Source organism: Carassius auratus, unplaced genomic scaffold, assembly GCF_003368295.1.
Source record: "Carassius auratus strain Wakin unplaced genomic scaffold, ASM336829v1 scaf_tig00004557, whole genome shotgun sequence".
In the NCBI taxonomy this organism is placed as follows: Eukaryota; Metazoa; Chordata; class Actinopteri; order Cypriniformes; family Cyprinidae; genus Carassius; species Carassius auratus.
The window spans coordinates 799,055-819,885 of record NW_020523604.1 but is presented as its reverse complement, the minus strand read 5'-3'; the positions used below and the strand labels follow the sequence as shown (position 1 = coordinate 819,885).

Here is a 20,831-nt window from a genome sequence, read left to right as displayed (position 1 = left end):
GTCTGGAGACATACAGTGGTTCTCAAAGTCAGAAAATTCATAAGTCTTATTTCCATTGCAAAACAATAAGAAATGCTGCAAATATAACAGCACATTTTGAGAAAAACAGCAGCAAAATCAGTCATTGAAATCCTGGAGGGACTGATACAGTACATAACATTTCTTTTGCTACATAAACGTGTGCTCATAAGCGATTTCAATGCTCCACATATTAATACCGGCTCCCTGATGCCCACAGTTTATAAACAGTATAATTACCCAATGATATAATTGTGACAGAAGATACTGAAGTAGATTTGTCCTCCCATCTCGTATTTATTCCCTTTAGGGGTTCCATTTTTTATTTATTTTTTTATTGAAGTGTCTTAGCCTTATGAGCAGTAGATTTATGCTAATTTGACAGACTGTTTTAGCACGTTGCAATCATTATATGGCTTGAGTTAAGGTAGTCTATCGTCTAAACCGTTTATCAAACAGATTGAAAGTGTGAATCTCGTCTCTCTCCCTCTCTCTCTTTTTATGAGTGTTTTTGTGTGCATACGGGGGAGGGGTGTGATTTTTGAATAATAATCAAATAATACCCAGTGATTTTTCTATATTTTGCTTTAAATGCACATTCCTACTATATAGGCAGCTGCTTCCTAAAAGTCAGATCCGTAAGTCACTGGTTTGATACCCTTTAGTTAAACAGCATTCATAATGCAAAGCGCACAGGGCACTGAAAATGTATTTTAATTTAATCAGGAAAGTGATGCATTGATGCATATACATGGAAGAATGGAATACACATTTAAAAATATATTTCATTTTTAATTGATGCATTGCAAATATATATATATATATATATATATATATATATATATATATATATATATATATATATATATATATATATATATATATATATATATATATTATATATATATATATATATATATATGTTTACATGCATTTTTGTAGGTACGCACTGAATATTGGGCTGAAAATAGTTTATCCAAATAAGCTAAAAGACGAGATAAGTTGAACTGAACAATGACGTGACATCAAATAGAGGCGTGCACTAATGCAAGCAGACATGACATCAGTGTGAAAGCATTTACAAGTGTCCGAGAAAGACCTACAGCGATGAGCACCGACAGCAAGAGACTGTTTAGTACTGCATCGCATGTCTTCGATGGGTGGTTGTTGCTTTTTATTTGATTAAAATCACAAACTGGCCTTAAACAATTAGTAAATACATTGCAGAATGTGAAAAACCGTGTTCTATATTTGGCCTTCGGCCCAGTGTTTCATTTCAGTGCATCCCTACTTTTTGTACAGTGCATTCTGGAATTGTGTCTTAGAATTTGGCAAAAACAATGTTTCTTTGGATGCAGCACAATTAAGTTACCTATTTTTTTGGAAAAACCGTACTGCTGGGCCTATGATGCCTAAACTGCCTCTGTAGACACCTTATTATGTTTCGAAGTGGAGCAATCAACTCAACAAAATTTCCATTACAGCTTCTGTATGAATCATCCATCACACATGGTGATCATATGAGTGTAGCATTGTTTAGTCGTTTCCGTTTTGTTGTCAGTGTAATGTTTTATGACTGTTGTGAAAGTGTTTTGGGGAACTGATGTGGGACAGAGTACATTTGGCTGAAGTTAAAGCACTATAGAGGTTTCATGGAGGGATCCAGTCTGGTCTCTTATGAATGCTGTGGTTTGGGGAATGGGCTGATGTTTTTGCCATAGAGACCAGGGGAATTTTTTCGATGAGAGAATCATGCTGACCCTCTGCAGTTTAGCTCTAGTTCAGGCTTGTCTGTTTCTCTCACGGCCCTACAACAGAGCCGGCTCCCCGGGGTCCATGTTCATCTGCATTAGAGAGACTGTAACCCTCAAATGCAAGAACAAGTACACACGAACACATGTTCTTAAAGTCTCCTTAAGCCACACCCTTGCATGGCCTGTTCATTAGTTGCTCTGGGGAAGCTTACGGAGGTGTAGTGTCCTGATTTAGCTGGTTAAATGAGGCCAGAGCCCCGCAGGGACGTGTCTGCAATAGTCTGAAACACAGACACAAATACTTATCAAAACTGAATGTGCTGCAATGCTGACAATGTATAGCACCCATAATGGATGGATGGATGGATTGATTTTTTTTTAGTGATAACACAGGGTCCAAGATTTATGAAATATTGGCAACTTACAGTTTAAATTCTGTTGTTTGACTTTTTGTACCGGTGTACCACACAATCTTAATCTGCCCTCCCATTTGTAGTTGTTGCACATTGAATGAATTCAAAACAAATTATTTGTGGTTGCTTTGTCAATGCAAATCGCAGCCCAGAGTGAACGCCCATATAGTGCGGTGATTCAATTTTGTATCCTGTGTTTGATTTACAGTGGATATTCCTCCGTCTGTGACGTGTTAATATCTCATATGAATCATACCATTCACACAGTCACATATTATTGTTTTAGTACACTCAGTGGAAAATGCTCCCCCAACTTTTCATTTATTTAGAGGATTAGTGGCTAAATTCACACATTGTTTAAATAGCTGGCATTCCCCTGGTGTTAATTCAGGCCTGTTGGGTTGTTTCATTGTTACTGGGACTGCAGAGCTTTTATTGAGCCATTGAACTGCCTTGGTGTGTAAATATTAAAGACAGGAACACATCTGTGAGCGCTTCTGTGATGGAGAGTGTCAGCCTGTTAAATGCTAGTGACACCACTCTTTACACAGTGCACTTTACAAACCAGCAGATCTCAAAGGTCAGTGTGATTATTGATTTGTTTGGTGCCCTATGACTGATCTCACTTGTTCGACTAAAGACCAACCTGCTGGAGGATGTGTGTCTTCCCGTTTCTTTTAACTGTAGTTTAGGAATAATCATCAATCTCATGCACTACTGAAGTTTAATCAGCCTGATGGTCTAATGGTCTCTCTTTATGTGAAACAACAAGCTGCAGTTCAAGACAATCAGTTTTTACTTTCCGACCCTGATTGTAGTCATAAAGTGATGGTATCAGGATGTAGCCCTGTAGTGTAGCATTATTGGCTCTGCTGTACTGAATTCTCTCTTCTGTTGGAAGAATTAAATACAGATTACATGGAATTCCTGCCTCTTTGCCTGTTTGACTTTATCCTCTCAGCTCTTCTAGTACAGAGCAAAGCTCATTAATAACAATCTTAACTAATAATAGTATTATTATTTAATATTTAGAATTATAGAAAATTATTTTTATAAAATTATTTTACATATCTTATATATGTATATGTATTGCTATATACTCTGATAATCTGCTATATAATAACAATGTAATAAGGTAGTATTATTAATATTAACATTTACAATTATACTGTATTATTAGATTTATTTTTCTCAAATTTCATAATTTATTATTACTTTGATAATGGGTTTTATAATTTAAGTAGTGCAGTGTTTTAATTTTTATTGTAATATAAAGTATTTAAAAATAATTTAGCTAAAAATTTATATCAAAAGTTAGATTGTTCATAACAAATTTAATAATGCTAAATAGAAGAGCAGTTCTTTTTTATTTATTCATTGGTTTATTTAGGTGGGAACGGTGCAAATATCATGATTCCAGCCAAGAAGCAGCTGAATAATTTGTATTGTACATATAGAGAATGTAGAATATGATTTCCATTTTGCATCCCTTGATAGGCTTGATGGGCTCATGATATAATCATGAGCAAAAACATTTTTATTTTGGGTATGTCGTTTCTGTCTCCATGCCAAAAATGGAGAGTGACTGGTAAGGGGTTAATACAAGAGTAGTTGTTTATTTTATATTTTAAATGTAACTTATTCCTTGCATTTAGGTGGCTTTAATTCTTATATTAAAAATTGGAGGCAGTTAAACATCTCGGAACAGGCCAAAAGAACTGTATCCAATCATGCTACAACCGCTCTAGGCTGTTGTTCACCTCATTTTCATTCTTTGTAATGTGTTTGTCTCCTAAAAATACTGTCATTAGTGCCAACATTTATATTTAAAAGAGACTATAACTGTGTATTCAAACCTAGTGAACTACCTACATAGCAAACAAACCAATGAGGGCAAAAAATGCTGTCTAGTTTAGAGGCTCCCTTGGTTTTTGTTACTCTTGATGACACTTGGTGTTTCCTCTCTCTGGAAATAATCAGTTGGCATGGCATGACACAGGTTTTCTTTTTCTTTTCGGCATCCAGTCTGTTTGTCCATCAGTGCTCTATGCTGCTCACGAGGAGCTTTTTCTCACTCCGGAAGCTACAGACCAGACTGTCACCCATACATGAAGAAGCGGAAATCACCCACTACAATCAGCACCTTGTTTCAAAGATCTTGTTTCACATCATTTGATCACAGATTGCAGTGTTCAGCATCACAATACTGCACGTGAGGGTGAGATATACGGTATGGCCCTGCTAGATCCTGTTTCTTAGTTGATTCAGATCATCTCTTTGATCTGCAGACACACAAACATAATTAGGATTGATTGATTCCTAGCACCGCCACACTCATTATACCTTTATGTGCTATAGACTCGAAATTCACACTGTTGAGTAGAGGTTTGAAATGAGTCGCAGTAGGCGGTTTGTTTGCATGTGGTGTGAGAGTGGTGGTAACGATGGTTGTAAAAGCTGACAGGAAGTGATATCAGCACCAGACGCCCTGTCTTCCATCTCGCCATTGTTGTTAGCAGTGCAAATGGCCACCACAGAACACTGGCCAGCAAAAAATAAGCAGAAATGTACTGGTCCGTGTAATGTGATGTCACACTCTGCACACTTTTTCTTTCAGGTTGCAAACTATTTAAATGTATTCATATTTAAAATATTGAAATAATTTAAATTGGTCATGTAAATATACAATCTACTACACTTTACTGAAACACTGTACTCCTGATGTGTTAAGTTTTTTTTTTAATGTTTGTTTTTTGTTTTTAGCTGAGAGGTAATGACATGATGTATGGATTTTCTATTGGTCACACATCTCAACGTGATACAAATTTGCAGGGCAGAGTTCAACAGACTTGAACATTGGGATGCAAGGAAATTTGCAAGAGCATTAAGTCCCAAAGTTGTATTTGACCAAGACTGTTAGTTTGCACCGCTAGATCAGAGTTAAATATTTGGGAAAATGGCAGATGCTGGCAACCATTTGCTTTCAAAACACACTCATATGACCTTGCGTATGTACACTGACAAATAACAACCTTGATAGTTGCGTAAATTTGAAAATGAAGCAATGCAGATCTATCGCTGAGCCCCGCACCATATGGATGAAATATGGATTTAAAGTGTGCCGAGTATGTGTGCATGTGGGTGTTCGCACATCAGTGTGTAATTCCACACATTCCATCTGCCAAGTTGGGCCCTTTAAGTCTGTTAATATCTTCACCAGCTCATCACATTGTCTTAATAACAGCTGATTCTTTTGGACTGACCCCTGCACCCTGTGACATGCATCAGCAGCTAAATTTGGCCCAATTGTGGTCAAAGTCAAATATGCAGCAAATATGCATTCCTGCCTTCAGGACAACTTCTTTGGCACTGTGTTTTTATTAGTAACACTGAACGGCTGTTAAGCAGCTTTTGTGAGGGTGTTTATTAAGAGTCCTCTTAAATCAGTTGGACTGTATACAGAGCCTTGATAAGTGTTTTCAGTGTAGGGAACAATCGTTTAGGGTTTCTTTTTTTGGAAAGACCTGTTTGCATCGGTGAACCAGTTTTCAGAGACAGACCACAGATATGTCAAGTCAGCACTGAGAAGTGTTGCTGAAAAAAATGTGCCGCTTTTTGTTGTTGTTGTTGTTGTAAAATACTATCATGATGTTTTTCAGATTTGTTCTGTAGATTGTCTCAAGTATGTTTACGGTTCCAATATTTTGCTCTCATGACAGTTTAATTACTTAAGTTCTTCCTTTAAGGGTGTTTAAATCACAGGAGGTCACCGATTTTTTTATGCATCATAAAGCGAATAATGTTTTGCTTGAATATTTCAAAATAAGCGATGATCAGTTTGATTCATGGTGTTTAAAATGCATTTTAAAAAAGATGTAATTGAATCATTAATTGAATCAAATAAAATGTAATTGTGAATTTAATCAAACTAAATCATTCTAAATATGAACTTAGAACCATTAATTTAATCATCTTTATTGATGGACATGAGGTTAAACTGCTCAACATTTGAATTCCCAATAGATGGTGTCATCTCAAATTGCTCAGAAATTGAACAACTTGAAGTCACTTTTTCATTGCAAATCACTGTCAGTCAGTAGGAATACCTTTTTGCAGTTCACTGTTTTAATCACAACCCAAAAAAGGTTGCTGCATACATGCTGCACGCGCAACTTTTAATTCTAATGACAAGTCACTCCGATAGCACTACACTGACAGAAATGGGGTAGAATTTACATTAAAACAATGTTCACTTAGAAATTGTGAGTACAACTGACATTGTTTCTAAGACAAAATGTGTGTGTGTTTTATTCATATATCTGTATTATTTCATTATCTCATACTGGAAGCTTCTGTCACCAAAACAAATTTCTTGTACAAACACTTGCCAATAAAGCTCTTTCTGATCCTGATTTTGAAAGTAACATATTGGATTAAATGTGACATTTTGAAGATGAAATACTAAAATGGTATTTTCTTATAAAATGTACTGCAATAATCAATGTAGTTTGGACTTACTTAACCCCTCACCTAGCTTTGTTTATTAGGCGGTGTATGAGTTAAACAAGGACGTCACCTCAGCAACTGTTTTACCATTGAGGAATGAGAGTCGTTAGCTGATGGGAATTATGTTTAGCATGGGCTAGATTATGAAAAGTCATCAGGCGAGTTATTTATATTCCTGTCTTTCTCGGGGCCTTCGCCTCATTGTAGAGACGGCTAAAGCCTGAAGCTTAGCAACCCACAGAAAAAAACACAGCACTCCTGTGGTGGGGTATTCAGCACCCTCTTAGTCGGGTTCTTTATTTTTGCCCTTACTTTCTTGTGTGTGTGTGTGTGTGTGTGCGTGTGTGCGCGTTCTCATTGAACTTCCTCCCTTGTGCTCATGGGTTTTTCCCAGTCATCCTGGGGCCCAAGGGAGCAGGAAGCCCCACAAGCCTATCATTTCCTCTGCTTCTGACTCTGCCTGAGCCGCGTGTATGGTAAACACACTCCCACACTCAGGTCCTGACAGACTTGTAGGGTGAATCCATGGGCTGACACACTGACACAGATAACAGCATGGACGTTAAACAGGTATTTGTAGAAACACGCACATCGTGGCCGCTCATGGTGTGCTTGTGTGTCCGTTCAGCATGAAATCTGTGTTTCGAGTCCTGAAGGGAACTGGCTAGATATCCCATTTGGCCACCATTGCCTTTCTGCTAGCCAGTTGGCCCCAGTCATCATCCAATCAGCACATTCCTCCCCTTGAATACACTTGGACCACTTTTGGCAGGCCACGCTGGGTGGGGTAATGTTCATATCCTGTGCTCTGACCCTTACACACACACTTGTATGAGACATCATAGTCGTCACAATAGACCAAAAAAAAAAAGTACTCTGGAGTTTGTCAGCCAATCAGTTACAGTCAGGCATGATTCCTGAGTGTTTAAATCGACAGGTATGTGTAGATGAACAGATGAAAGGATGTAAGAAAGGGAAGGAAAGAATTGGTCTTTAGAGAAGAACGAGTGGGCACAAAGCTCCCTCAGTGCTGGAGTGGCACTGACAGTTTGTGGGGACCTGTTGTTGTGTGAACACAGACCCTGCTCTGTGTGTGTGTGTGTGTGTGACCCAGCTGCCCTCACAGCATTACATCAGTCTCCCACATCACCCACACACACAATGAGACTCTAGTCAGCCATCCCTCCATATGCCCAGCACGCTGCCCGCATGCAAAGAGCAGCTTTACACTCTCAAACGTGTTTGTGTGTAGTTGTTTTTAGCTGAGCCCTTTATTAGCGCAGTTTGAAACTAGCATCTCTATTACTGTTGATGCTACTCATGTTTAGGTTTTTGATCAAATCCCTAAACCTAAGGAAACATTGGCATGTAAAACATTCTGAGTTAAGTTAATGTAAAAAAACAGTTGGAGCATTTTTTGTTTGTTAAATATAATCTATTTTTTCTTTTAAGTAACGACCAAGCGGCCAGTGACTGAGCCTTCTCAAATCATCATGAATTGCCTAAAATAAAGTCTTGGGATATAAAACAGTTCAAGCTTATAATGATGTTTTAACATTAAACCTAAATAAATGTGTGCTATATACAGTAGACCCTTTGCTGGACATGGAGATGCCAGTGTTTTTTTTTTTTTCAATCATTTTTTTCAGTAGATACGCCGTAATTTTTGCTCATAAAGGTAAACATTCGGAACTGCAAAGGGTTTAATTTTATTTGTGTACACGCACAATATCAACAAAACGTGCTTTTATAAAATAAAGTGTTTGTCTTTAACAGGAGCACTTCACAATAATGAACCTAAACACGGTGAATACCTGCCTCACAGACATAAATATTACTGTAGAAAGCTTTAAAAGACTACTTAACGAAATAAAACTATTCGAAAACAAAAACTCCTTAATTTATAATCATAATCCATAGTTTAATAGTAAATAATTCAAATATCTGCTGACTATTTCCCCCTATCACATTTATGGTAATTACTTTTGCCATTGCTTTACAGCAAGCTTAAGCCTATTGTGTGCATTTGAACGCATAATGTTTCAGTTGCGCAGATGCCACACACCGTACATGCCCCTGCTGCGAGACAGTAAACTTTCAAGCCACTTGACAGTCATGGTAGCATGGTCTCATGTTGTTTCCACCAGTGCAGCAATTGTTTTCATCACTTATTGATGGATGTCTAAAATATAAAAATAAGGAGAAGACTAAAACAGGCCCGAGGCCCTGCCTGCGTCTGAACTATGACGTGAAATTTGGCCCGAAGCCCAGCCCAAGGGGGCATAAAAAAGTTGGGGCCCGGACTGAAATGCAGGACTCTATATGGACATAATTAAAATAGTCCATGTGGCATCAGTAGTTCAACCTTAATTTTATGAAACCACGACTATTTTTGGGGCGCAAAAATAACATTTATAATGTTTGTTAAATGTTTGAATAAGGAATGTTGCGTGTTTCTGTGAGCTGTCACATACTGAGCAGAGGGGGCAGGAAAGGGCTGTTGTGTTTCTAGGCCACATTCTTAAGCAGAGAGAGTAACCAGGCATGAAGTCTGTGCTCACTGTGGCCCGTCCCCTCTCATACAACCACAGAAAGAGCCATCTCTCTCTCTTTTCTCTGCTTGGTTTCTTTTTTTCTCCCCTCTCATAGCTGAACTGACCCACTTGGCCCCTCTGACCTGCCTCCTTTTCACTTCCTTTGTCTGCAAAAGTTCATGCTGACATGTTGCATGTTGATTTTTCAGCATAAACACCATTGTGTGTAATCTTATCACCTGAAGCTGACAGCTGTCTCTTAGACGGACCAGATCTGGTTTAAAAAAATTACCGGGAGCCTGGTTGTATCCTCTGGAAAAACAACAGTCGTCAGCAGATCTGTCACTCCTGGTTTTGTTTAGCCCCGATTTGGCTGTGTAATGCACTTTGCCTCAAACTCGCTGCAGGCCACAAAGTATGAATCTCATCTCACCGTGTGTCTCTGGAGTTTAGGAGCTACTTGTTTGCCACAGCTTAGAGGAGATGTGTGTGTGTGTGTGTGTGTGTGGGAGAATATGGGAGAGAAAGGGGTGTTTTGTGTAAGTTTGAGGAGCTCTCATAGTGGTCTTTAATGGTAAAAGGCCAAAAACTACTTTGAGAAATGAGAAAATGAACAGAATCAAGGTAGATCCACGTGATGGTAACTCACGTGGCCATCCTTCTGTGTTTTCACTTGTTCTGTTTGTTTTTCCTTAATTTTACGGAACCGTTAGCCCTCAAATGAACATTCCGTCATTATTTACCCACTTCTGTGTTGTTTTAAACCTTATGACTTTCCTCTTTCTGTGGGACACACAAGGAGAAATGTTGAAAATGTACTGACCACTGTTTACCTTACAATGAAAGTGAATGGGGATCTGTGCTGCCAAGCTTCAAAATAATTCGAAAGTACCATAAACATTTTAGAAAAGCAGTCAAAATTATTACCTTCCAGGTTTTCTGAAGATGATAGCTTTATGTGAGGAACAGACTGAAAGTAATGCAATCCATATCCATTTAACCTTCAGGTGGTTGCTTGATCAATAATGAAGCAATTGGTTTGAATATATGTGTAAGTGCAAATGGGATATGAAGGGAAGATAAGTGAATGTTGATTTTTGTTGTCATGTAACTTCAGGAGACTTAAAAAATAGCTTGTAGTCTCATGCAGTGTTATGGTCAGAACTATAAAAAAAATTTTGTTCATTGAAATACAGCTAAAATAAAATAAATATCACATGAAAAATGTACATTTAAATAAAAATGTGAAATGTTTTGTCGACAAATAACAAAAAATGTCTAAAGCTGATATAAGCAAAATAGAGATATAAAAAAATAAATTCAAAAAGCACAAAATTATAAAACTTGAAGTATAGCCTATATTTAAATGAACGTAATATACAGATCAAAGCTCATTCAGAATAATAAATACTATAATGGTAAAACAACATAAGTTAAAAATGAAAACAACTGAAAATATGATTTTTTAAAAAAAAATTTATATACATTTCTTCTTCTGTGTTCCACAGACGAAAAGCATTAAGATACAAGTTAACCATAAGTATTAGCAACAGTGGGGATGCTTTGATTTTGCAATAACCGCTAATTGGGAAATACACTGTGAGAAACTTCGTCACAAAGACAGAAAGCTCAGCTTATGTTTGTAGATGTGTGGCCCCATCACATCTTAAACTAAATATATATCTGTGTTTTGCATTTTGTTTCTACAGGTGATATTACACAGAAGGGCTATGAAAAGAAACGAGCTAAACTTCTCGCACCATTCGCACCACAGACCCAAAGTAAGACTTACCACACAGACTTCCTGTCTGCTAATTTTCCTCCTCCTCTCCGTTTCTTCTTTTGCATGCCACACAGTGCCATCGTCTCACTGGTTGAGTTGATTAGTATAATGTAGAAGTATGACATCTGTGACATTGCATTAATTATGCTGCACTATTTTAACCCAGTTCCATAAAATATGCATCTGAGATTTGTTTTTATTTCCTTTGCTGCACCCTAATGGCGGTCTGTAGAACTTCAACTGCTGAAGGCATTAATAGCTTCATTAAGAGACTGCACTTTAAAAATAAAATGAACATTTTAAATAGTATTGTGGCCAAAGCAGCCATTAGTAAACCATCTTATCTGGAAGCATCAAGAAATTAGATTATTTTCCGATCATACCATCACACTTCTCAGTGTCTTTCCGGCCTGTTAATGTCCACACACAAACACACACACATACATATAGGCTTCCTGTAAGCAGCAGTCCACTGGCAGGCAAGAAAGAGGAACAGAAACAGGTAAGTTCACAATATTGGTGGGTTCTGACAGTTCATTGGCCTCATTTTTGACGTTCTTTTTCTATAGTTACACAAATCATTACATACTATATTGCAGGGACAAGTTGTTTACACAATATAGGTTTGACCTTCAAATATCTCAATCGCAATATGTAGCCATATTTGTTGTGTAGATATGTTTTCATTTGAAACCGCGGATATCAGATGTGCCAGTGTGTCTTCAAAGGTGCCATTTTAACGCTTTGAAGTTAAAAGTTCACCCCCTGCTGTCCACTTCTGCCTTTTCTGCACCTAATTTCCATCCTCATATATAACATATGTTATACCAAATATGTTAACAGCTTACTGTCATTATTTACTCACCATTATTTACCCTGACACTATTACTCATCCTGTGATTTTTATAGATGTGGATGAGAGCATCCAGTTAACCCCGGGCCTTTCTTCAGACCCTACCTCTACCCCTAATGCAGTCCCTGTTGCCGCCCCACGGCAAATCCGAGCTCACCGCAGCGGGGGAACACGAGATGACCGCTACCGGTCAGGTAAGCAAAATCAGTTTTTTGGTTTGGTAATAGGGCTGCAGCCCTAGTTGGAAAGTGTTTTTTTTCTTTTTTTTTTCTCATCTGTATTTATGTTATTAGATATACAGTAATATTGTGAAATATTACTATTTAAAATAATGAAAATCTATTTTAATATATTTCAAAATGCAAATTCTGTCATTAATTACTCACCCTCATGTCATTCCAAACCTGTAAGATCTTCTTATATCTTCCAAACAAAAATTATAATATATTTGATCAAATCCGAGAGCCTTCTGACCCTGCATAGACAGCAAGGGAACCAACACTTTCAAGGCTCAGAAAGGTAGTAAAGACATCATTAAAATAGTCCATGTGACATTTATGAAGCTTCAAGAATACTTTTGGTGTGCAGAGAAAACAAAAATAACAAATGTATTCAATAATTTCTTCTCTTCCGAAGAAGCAGTTTATATTTCTACCGTTGCTTTTTGAGACTGATCCAAAGTAGCTGATTTCACATTTTTACAAGGCAAAATATCTATAAGATTTGGAAGATGGAGGATTTTTGAAAAGTTAGCAGTGGAGAAAGATGCATTGATGCATCTCCTTATGTAGTTACAGCATCCACCAGAGGGTACTAACCAGCCAAACCTCAAGTCTTTTCTTAAATCAGGCCCAAATAAACGTGCATTGTTTTACTGAATGCTTCTATGTAGCTCTCTAATGTATTTGTCACCATAAAGAGACATTTCTTTGTCTCCACATGAGTCAGTTTAGTAACTACAGTTACTATTTTGTGACATTGCTGGATGCCTCATCTGCCTCCTGTCATGCGGCATTGTGTAACTGTTTTTCTCTCCATTCGCCTTTCTGTACTGTTCTCTCTTGTCATTGTTCTTTGCATCCGTCTGATAGATATCCACACAGAGGCTGTGCAGGCAGCTCTGGCCAGGCATAAAGAGGGGAAGATGGCCCTTCCCATGCCCACTAAGCGTCGTTCAGCCTTCGTCCAATCTCCTGCGGAAAACTGCACACCTCCAGGTTGGTCCCACTTCGCCCACAAGCCTTCTGCTGCTCCTTCTGTCCAGATCTCACTGACCAGCAGGGTTTCAGAAAATACAAGCACACCCGAACCTTTAGGGCACACCGTGGCCCCATATATATAGCTTATACACTCTTAAGGCAATATATATGTCTGCCCTTTGTTGTCTTGTCCGCATTTTTTTTTTTTTTCTTTTTTTAACTGTTGTTGTATATGTGTCACCACAGATACATCATCGGCGTCAGAGGACGAGGGCTCCCTGCGGAGGCGTCAGGCCGCAATCAGTGCAATGCTGGCTCAGAATCTCCAGAGTCCCGAGTACTGGATCAATCGCTCTGTCCAGGGCTCCTCCACCTCCTCCTCTGCCTCCTCAACCCTCTCTCATGGAGAAGGCAAAACTCACAACCACAGCCAGGGGCAGACCAGCGTGCTCGCTGACGTGCTGGCACACACCCGCATAGGTACTGCAGGATAATGACTCACATACACACATGTTCAGGTGCTGAATCATAGACAACCACAGATACACACACAAAAGAGCTTCAGTTTTATAGTTGTCTCACACTTACATAGGCATTATTTGTCTTGGTCAAGGCAAAACAAAGCAGTAGCAAATCATAATTTCCAAATCAGTCAGCATTAGTAAGACTAATCTAACCTGTTTGTTCAGTTGTGTTTCATATTGAGCATGTCCACCGGATGAATCACTGTGCTGTCATGTGTCCTCACTGCAGAGAGCAGCAGCGTTCCGCCTGACGTCACGTCCACAGCGCCTCAGGACAGGAACTCCAAAGTGGACGTGCCACCCAACATCGTAGTGAGGGGCATGAGCCGCGGCCAGAGCCGCTCAAGCATGATGGACACTGCCGGCGGTATGAGCAACACCACATATCTAGCTTGTGTTGAATATTTGATTCAAAGCATTTTTTATTTATGAAATGAATGATTTGATCATCATATGAAGCATTGCTAACAATGTACTCATATTAGTCTGCGGTTTTGTGATTTTTTTTTTTATTGTTTTTATTTTTTTGTGTATTTTCTTACCTAATAGCATTTTTTTTTTTACAACATCCCATATTAAATTGTAATATTACCTTTGGTAGATAGCTAATTAGCTGTTATTATAAACATATATTTTTTATTTTAAATTAATTATAAATTAATTATTGCTTTTTGGTTTTAGAAGATATAGTAAGATATAACTAATTGATGGAAAGTATGATTGCAGTTTATATCTTAATATTGTGAGGATTAAAAAAATTAGATTTAGAATTAGTTTTTCAAATATATTAATTATAATCATTTTTTTTATTTTTTATGAGCAATTCCAGTTAAGCTCAGCTCATACAAATTTTGTTTGCAAGAAAACCTATTTAAAAAAAAAATCCTTATCCAGTAATCACAAGCGACTGTAAAATATAATGTGAATTAATTGATTTGAATGGCTTTTTTTCGCTTCCTGTTACGTATAAAAGTGATGCCTGGTTCCTCACTTCCGTTTATAAGCACTATTCACTTTCCCGAATGAGCAACACAGAAATGTTCCTGTCTGTGCCCTTTTGTAAGAGTTTCTTCTGTTGACATTTTATTGTTTTTTGCTTCCTTCTTGTTCGTGATGCCATCTGACTGTAGGAAAAGGTAGGGGTGGAGGGGTGTTTAGTGCAGTGCAGTGACACCCAGTGGATTTGTCCTCCCAACTTGGTCCTGTATGATTATGTGTGGTGTTCCAGCTTGCTTGTTGTGACAAACCCGAATCATCTGTATTTGTCTGTTCCATATGGTGTGCTTTGACAAATTCATGTTCCAGTAATATGAACAGGTGAATGAGAATATTTCTGTCAACAGGTGTCCCAGCACACAGTCGTGTCTCCACCAAAATACAGCAGCTGCTCAACACGTTAAAGAGACCCAAGCGGCCTCCACTCTGCGAGTTCTTCCTGGATGACACCGAAGAGATTGTTGAAGGTAGGACGCTATTTTTGGTGCCATACTACATTTATTTGGATGTTTTCATAAAATGTGGAAAATGCTTTTATTTTGCTTTTTATAATTTTTTTTTAATATAAATTATAACCGAATATAATTTTTACAAGTTTTTGATTATCTTGGTCTCTAGCATGATTCAACAATGATCCAAAGAGCATCTTAAGCCTAAGTGGAAGCAAGAACATTTTTACAAATAGTCACTTGATCAGAGTCCCAAATTTATCTTATTAGTGACCTAGAATTAGTCCCAGATTTTCAGTCGTGTCCCAGTCATTTGGACCTTACTGTTACTATGCTTTGTCTTCTCTACTTACAGTTCCCCAGCCAGATCCCAACACACCCAGGCCAGAGGGGCGACAGATCATTCCAGTAAAGGGGGAGCCACTGGGGGTGGTCAGTAACTGGCCTCCAGCTCTGCAGGCGGCACTGGCACGTTGGGGAGCCACACAGGCCAAGAGTCCAGCCATTACTGCTTTGGACATCACCGGCAAACCACTCTACACCCTTACTTATGGTAAGATGTTTGGACTGGCACATTAGTTTGGAAACGTTTTAATGGAATAGTTCACCAAAAATGAAAGCTTTTACTATTTACTCACCCTTCATGTCATTCAAAACCCATATGCTACTATATTTATTATTTGTCTGAGCTCGTGTCACCCCTTGATCTCTGTAGGCAAACTATGGAGTCGCAGTCTGAAGTTGGCATACACGCTGTTAAACAAACTTGGCACCAAAAATGAACCAGTTCTGAAACCTGGAGATAGGGTAAGATTTCAACACAGTACTTGGTTCACTGCGATCATATACTGCTCTCAGCTCAAGGCTTCGTCTTATTCTCCCTTTAGGTGGCGTTAGTTTATCCCAACAGTGACCCTGGGATGTTCTGGGTGGCCTTTTACGGGTGCCTTCTCGCCGAGGTCATTCCTGTCCCGATAGAGGTGCCTTTATCTCGGAAGGTATAAGAGAAGATTAAGTATTAACAACTCTTCAAACGTGATATCGATAAAAAATGAAGTGTTCACAGTTATTTTCCTGATTTTCAGGATGCAGGAAGTCAGCAGATAGGCTTCTTATTGGGCAGCTGTGGTGTGGGTCTCGCTCTCACTAGTGAAGTGTGTCTAAAAGGACTTCCAAAGACCCAGAATGGAGAAATAATGCAATTTAAAGGTTAGCTCCCTGTTGCTTCTTCTCATTTTATCACCTAGCTTCATCAAATTCAATATGTTTTCTTTTGAAGCTGTAGAATGGAAGTCTAACCTGTTTTCTTACAGGATGGCCTCGGCTCAAATGGGTGGTCACTGATAGCAAGTATCTCACCAAACCCTCCAAGGACTGGCAGCCACACATTCCTACTGCAAACACTGACACTGCTTACATAGAGGTGAGTGCAGGCAGGAGAGCGCACATTTGTTTAGATGAGGAAGAATCCTTTCAGTCTGTCTAAATCTGTGATGTGTGTGTTTTCAGTACAAGGCCTCTAAGGAGGGTACAGTGATGGGAGTGGCTGTGTCGAAAATCTCCATGCTAACACACTGTCAGGCTCTAACGCAGGCCTGTAATTACTGTGAAGGTGAGTGCCACCGTACTGCTGTAAAACAAACGCACGTAATCCTGTTATTGCAGTTATCAAATGCTGAGCGGCTCTTGGCTCTAGAATTAAGTAGTGAGAGAAATGAATTTATAGCCAGTGCTTAGTCGTAGATTATTTCATTAGATTTATACTAATTATATTTTTCTGAATAGCAATTTGAAGTGGAGATTTGTGTAGATACTTGGTTTCTGTCATTTTTTTCCCCATTTAATTCTTGAATCTTGACCTGCTGACTGGCTTATCTTAATTTTAGAATTTAAATTTGTATACTTTAAATTTAGGTCTAAAATAATTTTTGCAGTTAGTGTTATTTTAGTATTATAGTATTATTTATGATTTTTTTTTAATTAGCTTTTTTGTTTGTTTCATTTTTATTTTAGTTTAAATCTTAGCTCTTATTTGCTAGTTTAAGTGCTTGAATTTAAAATGTATTTATATCAGATAGTGGCCAAGGCAATTACTTTATAATTTAAGTTTTTCATCTAATATTTATATTTTATTTTATTTCAGGTACCAGAAACTATTCTTAATAGTTTTAGTTAACAATAACAACTAATAATTTAATATATAATATAATATAATAACATGATGCTATTATATTAATGTTCTTTTTACAAAGAGAATTGTATTTTTCTGTTCTCTTTCTTAGGAGAAACACTGGTTAATGTCCTGGATTTCAAGAAAGACTCAGGCCTTTGGCATGGCGTTTTAACAGTGAGTATTACTGACTATTTACGTTTTGTGAGTTCTTTTTTTTGTTTTACAGACTTCCCACATGACTGACTCTGTTTTCTTACAGAGTGTCATGAACAGGATCCACATTATTTGTGTGTCATACTCTGTTATGAAGGCTTGTCCTCTGTCCTGGGTGCAGAGAGTTCATGTTCACAAAGGTAAAGACATCCTCAATATCTGTGCATCTAATTGTTTCAGCAGTCTGGCTGATGGTCAGTCATCTAGAAAGAAATCATGGCACATTATCAAAAGAGCAACAGTTCTGTGCTACAATACCTTTCATGTATATGTGTGTGCATAGCTCGTGTGGCCTTGGTGAAATGTAGAGATCTGCACTGGGCTATGATGGCTCACAGAGATCAGAAAGACACCAATCTGTCTTCCCTGCGCATGCTGATCGTAGCTGATGGAGCCAATCCTTGTGAGTAAACAAGCTGTAAGGAATAGCTTGAAGTGACTGTTTTTCTGTATTTCAGTGCAAATTAATGATCCATATTTCTGTCTTAGGGTCTGTCTCTTCATGTGATGCATTCCTGAACGTGTTTCAGTCTCATGGATTGAAACCTGAGATGATCTGTCCATGTGCTTCCTCTCCTGAGGCCATGACGGTGGCTATCCGCAGGTACCTGCATGTATCAAGAGGCATACACATCAACGTTATACACTTAATTGCCATAGATATGTTTTAAAGTCACTTTATGTGTTTAGGCCTGGCACTCAGGGCGCTCCGCTCCCTGCCAGGGCCATTCTGTCAATGGCAGGACTCAGTCACAGGGTGATTCGGGTCAACACAGAGGATAAGAACTCTGCCCTTACCGTGCAAGATGTAGGACATGTCATGCCTGGAGGTGAGACTCCATAACCATTTGAAATGTTTACTGTAGATCATGTATACATGACGTGAACTGTTGCCAAGTTTGAAACCAACTGCCAACTTGGAAACTACTAATGGGTATTGGCAACAAAATTAGCATGCAATACATAAAAAAAAAAACTGTATCAGATTTAAATCTTTTTAGTAGCATGCACGAAATGCAGTGTTTATGAATACAGTCCAAACCTCATTCATGCATCATTTTAAATTTGTCTGAATGCTCACTGCAATGCTGTGGGAAAATGTTATATTATTTTATTATTACTTTTAATAAATATAAATGATTGTATAGTCTTAAATATACCCTTGATTTTTTTTTTTTTTTTATTCCCCATTTCAGTTAATTTAATTTTGGATTTAAATATTTTAAGATTTCAGTAAATGCATTCCATTAAAGAGCATTTCTGTTTTTTCTTTCTGAACCACAGCTCTGATGTGTATTGTGAAGCCTGATGGGCCGCCCATGCTCTGTAAGACCGATGAGATCGGAGAGATAGTTTTGAACTCCCATGCCGGAGGCACCATGTATTACGGCCTGCCCGGGGTGACCAAGAACTCTTTTGAGGTATGGATAAAATGCATAGGAAGAAATATTTCTACAATCAATACACAGAAAAAACACTCAAAACATTGTCTCACTGACCTTATTGTCTGCAGGTGATTCCTATAAACTCAGGTGGTACCCCTATTGGAGATGTTCCCTTCATACGCACTGGACTGTTGGGCTTTGTGGGTCCGGTAAGTAAAAGTATAGTAGACTTTGTTGCATTTATAAAGCCTCTCTGCCATTCTGACCATTTGGGGCCAGTTGGATTACCTGTAGAACAAAGCCTATTTGCAGATTTGTGATGGGTTATCTGTCTTTTATTGAAAAACCTCTTCTCTGTGCCTTCAGGGAAGTTTAGTGTTTGTGGTTGGAAAGATAGAGGGTCTGCTTTCAGTCAGTGGGCGCAGACACAATGCAGACGACCTGGTGGCCACAGCGCTGGCGGTGGAGCCAGTCAAAACTGTCTACCGAGGGAGGTACGAATGCCACGAAACTCATTCCGATTACAGGTGAAAGTGTGTAGACTAATGTCATAGCGTGATGGGGTTCTTCTGAGACTGTGTCTCGTGTACGCAGAATTGCTGTGTTCTCCGTCACTGTTTTCTATGACGAGAGAATAGTGATTGTGGCAGAGCAGAGGCCCGATGCCAACGAAGAGGACAGTTTCCAGTGGATGAGTAGAGTCCTACAGGTACTGCACAAGTTACCCTCAATGACCTAGCTAAAATCTATTTAGTTTAGTCTTAAAGTAGGTCATTGAGATGAATAGGCCTGAGCTGACAGGCTAAATGTAATGAGGCAGAAAACAATGACACATTTACAGTATACAATATTGCCATTTATAGATTTTGGTGTCATGACTGTTTTCTGCATGCTTTCCCACAGGCTATAGACAGTATCCACCAGGTGGGCTTGTACTGTTTGGCCCTGGTCCCTGCTAACACATTACCCAAAACTCCTCTGGGTGGTATTCATTTGTCTGAGACCAAGCAGCACTTTCTGGAGGGATCTCTGCACTCTTGCAATGTTCTGATGTGCCCTCATACATGTGTGACCAACCTTCCGAAACCCAGACAAAAGCAACCAGGTACTCTCAATATGCACCTAAATCAAAACCTAAAGAACTGTCTCACTTTTTTGTTAATATGATGAGGGGAATAACTTTTAAGCATCAAGTTAACTGAGAAAAGTTTATAAGGACATCAGATTTTTAAACTGTTTCATCTATTATAGCCTGCACTTATGTTTACAGATTGTCTTTTAATATATATTTATCTTTTCTTCTTTTTTTATCGATTAGTTTATTTTTTAATATAAACTTTTATTTTTTATTTTTTTATTAAAAAAAATATATATATTTATCATAATCTTTATTTTTCATCTGTAAAGCACTTTAAATTACCATTATGTGTGAAATTTGCTTTAAAAATATACTGTGCTTTTTTCACAGTGGGAGTCGGTCCTGCCTCCATTATGGTGGGCAACCTTGTGGCAGGAAAGAGGATCGCACAGGCTAGTGGGAGAGATCTTAAACTCATTGATGAACAAGAGCAATCCAGAAAGGTTAGTCAGAGATTTCAGGACCACTGCTTAATAAATTCACTATAGAGCTAGATGTCCCAGGATATGATGATAGGCAATTTTATTAATCCCTCTTGTCTCTATAATAAAGTAATAGAATCTGTAATTGTATCATAATACACAACTTTAACTCTATTATAATTATTTAGCAACATCAAGCCTCCAGTTTCTAAGTACCTCCAGACACCAACTTTCGATTTGGTTTAAATGATAGTGTCAATAACTCAACACAAATAGAGTTTAAAGAGAAAACTGGGGATCAAGAGATTGTCTTGTCTCCTCTAAGCTTGTGTTCTGGTCTTTCTTTTTCTCTTGTACTCGGGGCTGTAGCTCTGTGTGTGGCCCACTAACATGGTAAGACTGTATACCAGCAACGCTCTGCTATTTGTGTGCGCTGAGCTTCGATTCCCCTTTGCAATCAGCCATAAAAAC

The 20,831-nt window shown here is 38.3% G+C and overlaps 1 protein-coding gene across 2 annotated transcripts in view; it reads left to right on the top strand.

Annotated features, from left to right (window-relative positions):
- The window catches only part of dip2ba (disco-interacting protein 2 homolog Ba), a 44,814-nt gene that overhangs the window by 16,151 nt on the left and 7,832 nt on the right, over positions 1–20,831 (top strand). The window contains exons 2-25 of one of the 2 annotated variants that reach the window (XM_026243910.1): positions 10,935–11,006; positions 11,918–12,055; positions 12,953–13,078; positions 13,307–13,540; positions 13,814–13,951; positions 14,928–15,047; positions 15,385–15,582; positions 15,745–15,836; positions 15,917–16,027; positions 16,115–16,238; positions 16,343–16,452; positions 16,539–16,641; positions 17,312–17,376; positions 17,462–17,555; positions 17,699–17,818; positions 17,905–18,019; positions 18,106–18,245; positions 18,700–18,836; positions 18,929–19,009; positions 19,167–19,294; positions 19,395–19,509; positions 19,704–19,905; positions 20,269–20,381; positions 20,730–20,753. In XM_026243910.1, coding sequence (XP_026099695.1) covers positions 10,935–11,006; positions 11,918–12,055; positions 12,953–13,078; positions 13,307–13,540; positions 13,814–13,951; positions 14,928–15,047; positions 15,385–15,582; positions 15,745–15,836; positions 15,917–16,027; positions 16,115–16,238; positions 16,343–16,452; positions 16,539–16,641; positions 17,312–17,376; positions 17,462–17,555; positions 17,699–17,818; positions 17,905–18,019; positions 18,106–18,245; positions 18,700–18,836; positions 18,929–19,009; positions 19,167–19,294; positions 19,395–19,509; positions 19,704–19,905; positions 20,269–20,381; positions 20,730–20,753 — 2,900 coding nt within the window. The remainder of the gene's footprint in view (positions 1–10,934; positions 11,007–11,917; positions 12,056–12,952; positions 13,079–13,306; positions 13,541–13,813; positions 13,952–14,927; positions 15,048–15,384; positions 15,583–15,744; positions 15,837–15,916; positions 16,028–16,114; positions 16,239–16,342; positions 16,453–16,538; positions 16,642–17,311; positions 17,377–17,461; positions 17,556–17,698; positions 17,819–17,904; positions 18,020–18,105; positions 18,246–18,699; positions 18,837–18,928; positions 19,010–19,166; positions 19,295–19,394; positions 19,510–19,703; positions 19,906–20,268; positions 20,382–20,729; positions 20,754–20,831) is intronic. The other variant, XM_026243912.1, reaches the window with a different exon arrangement.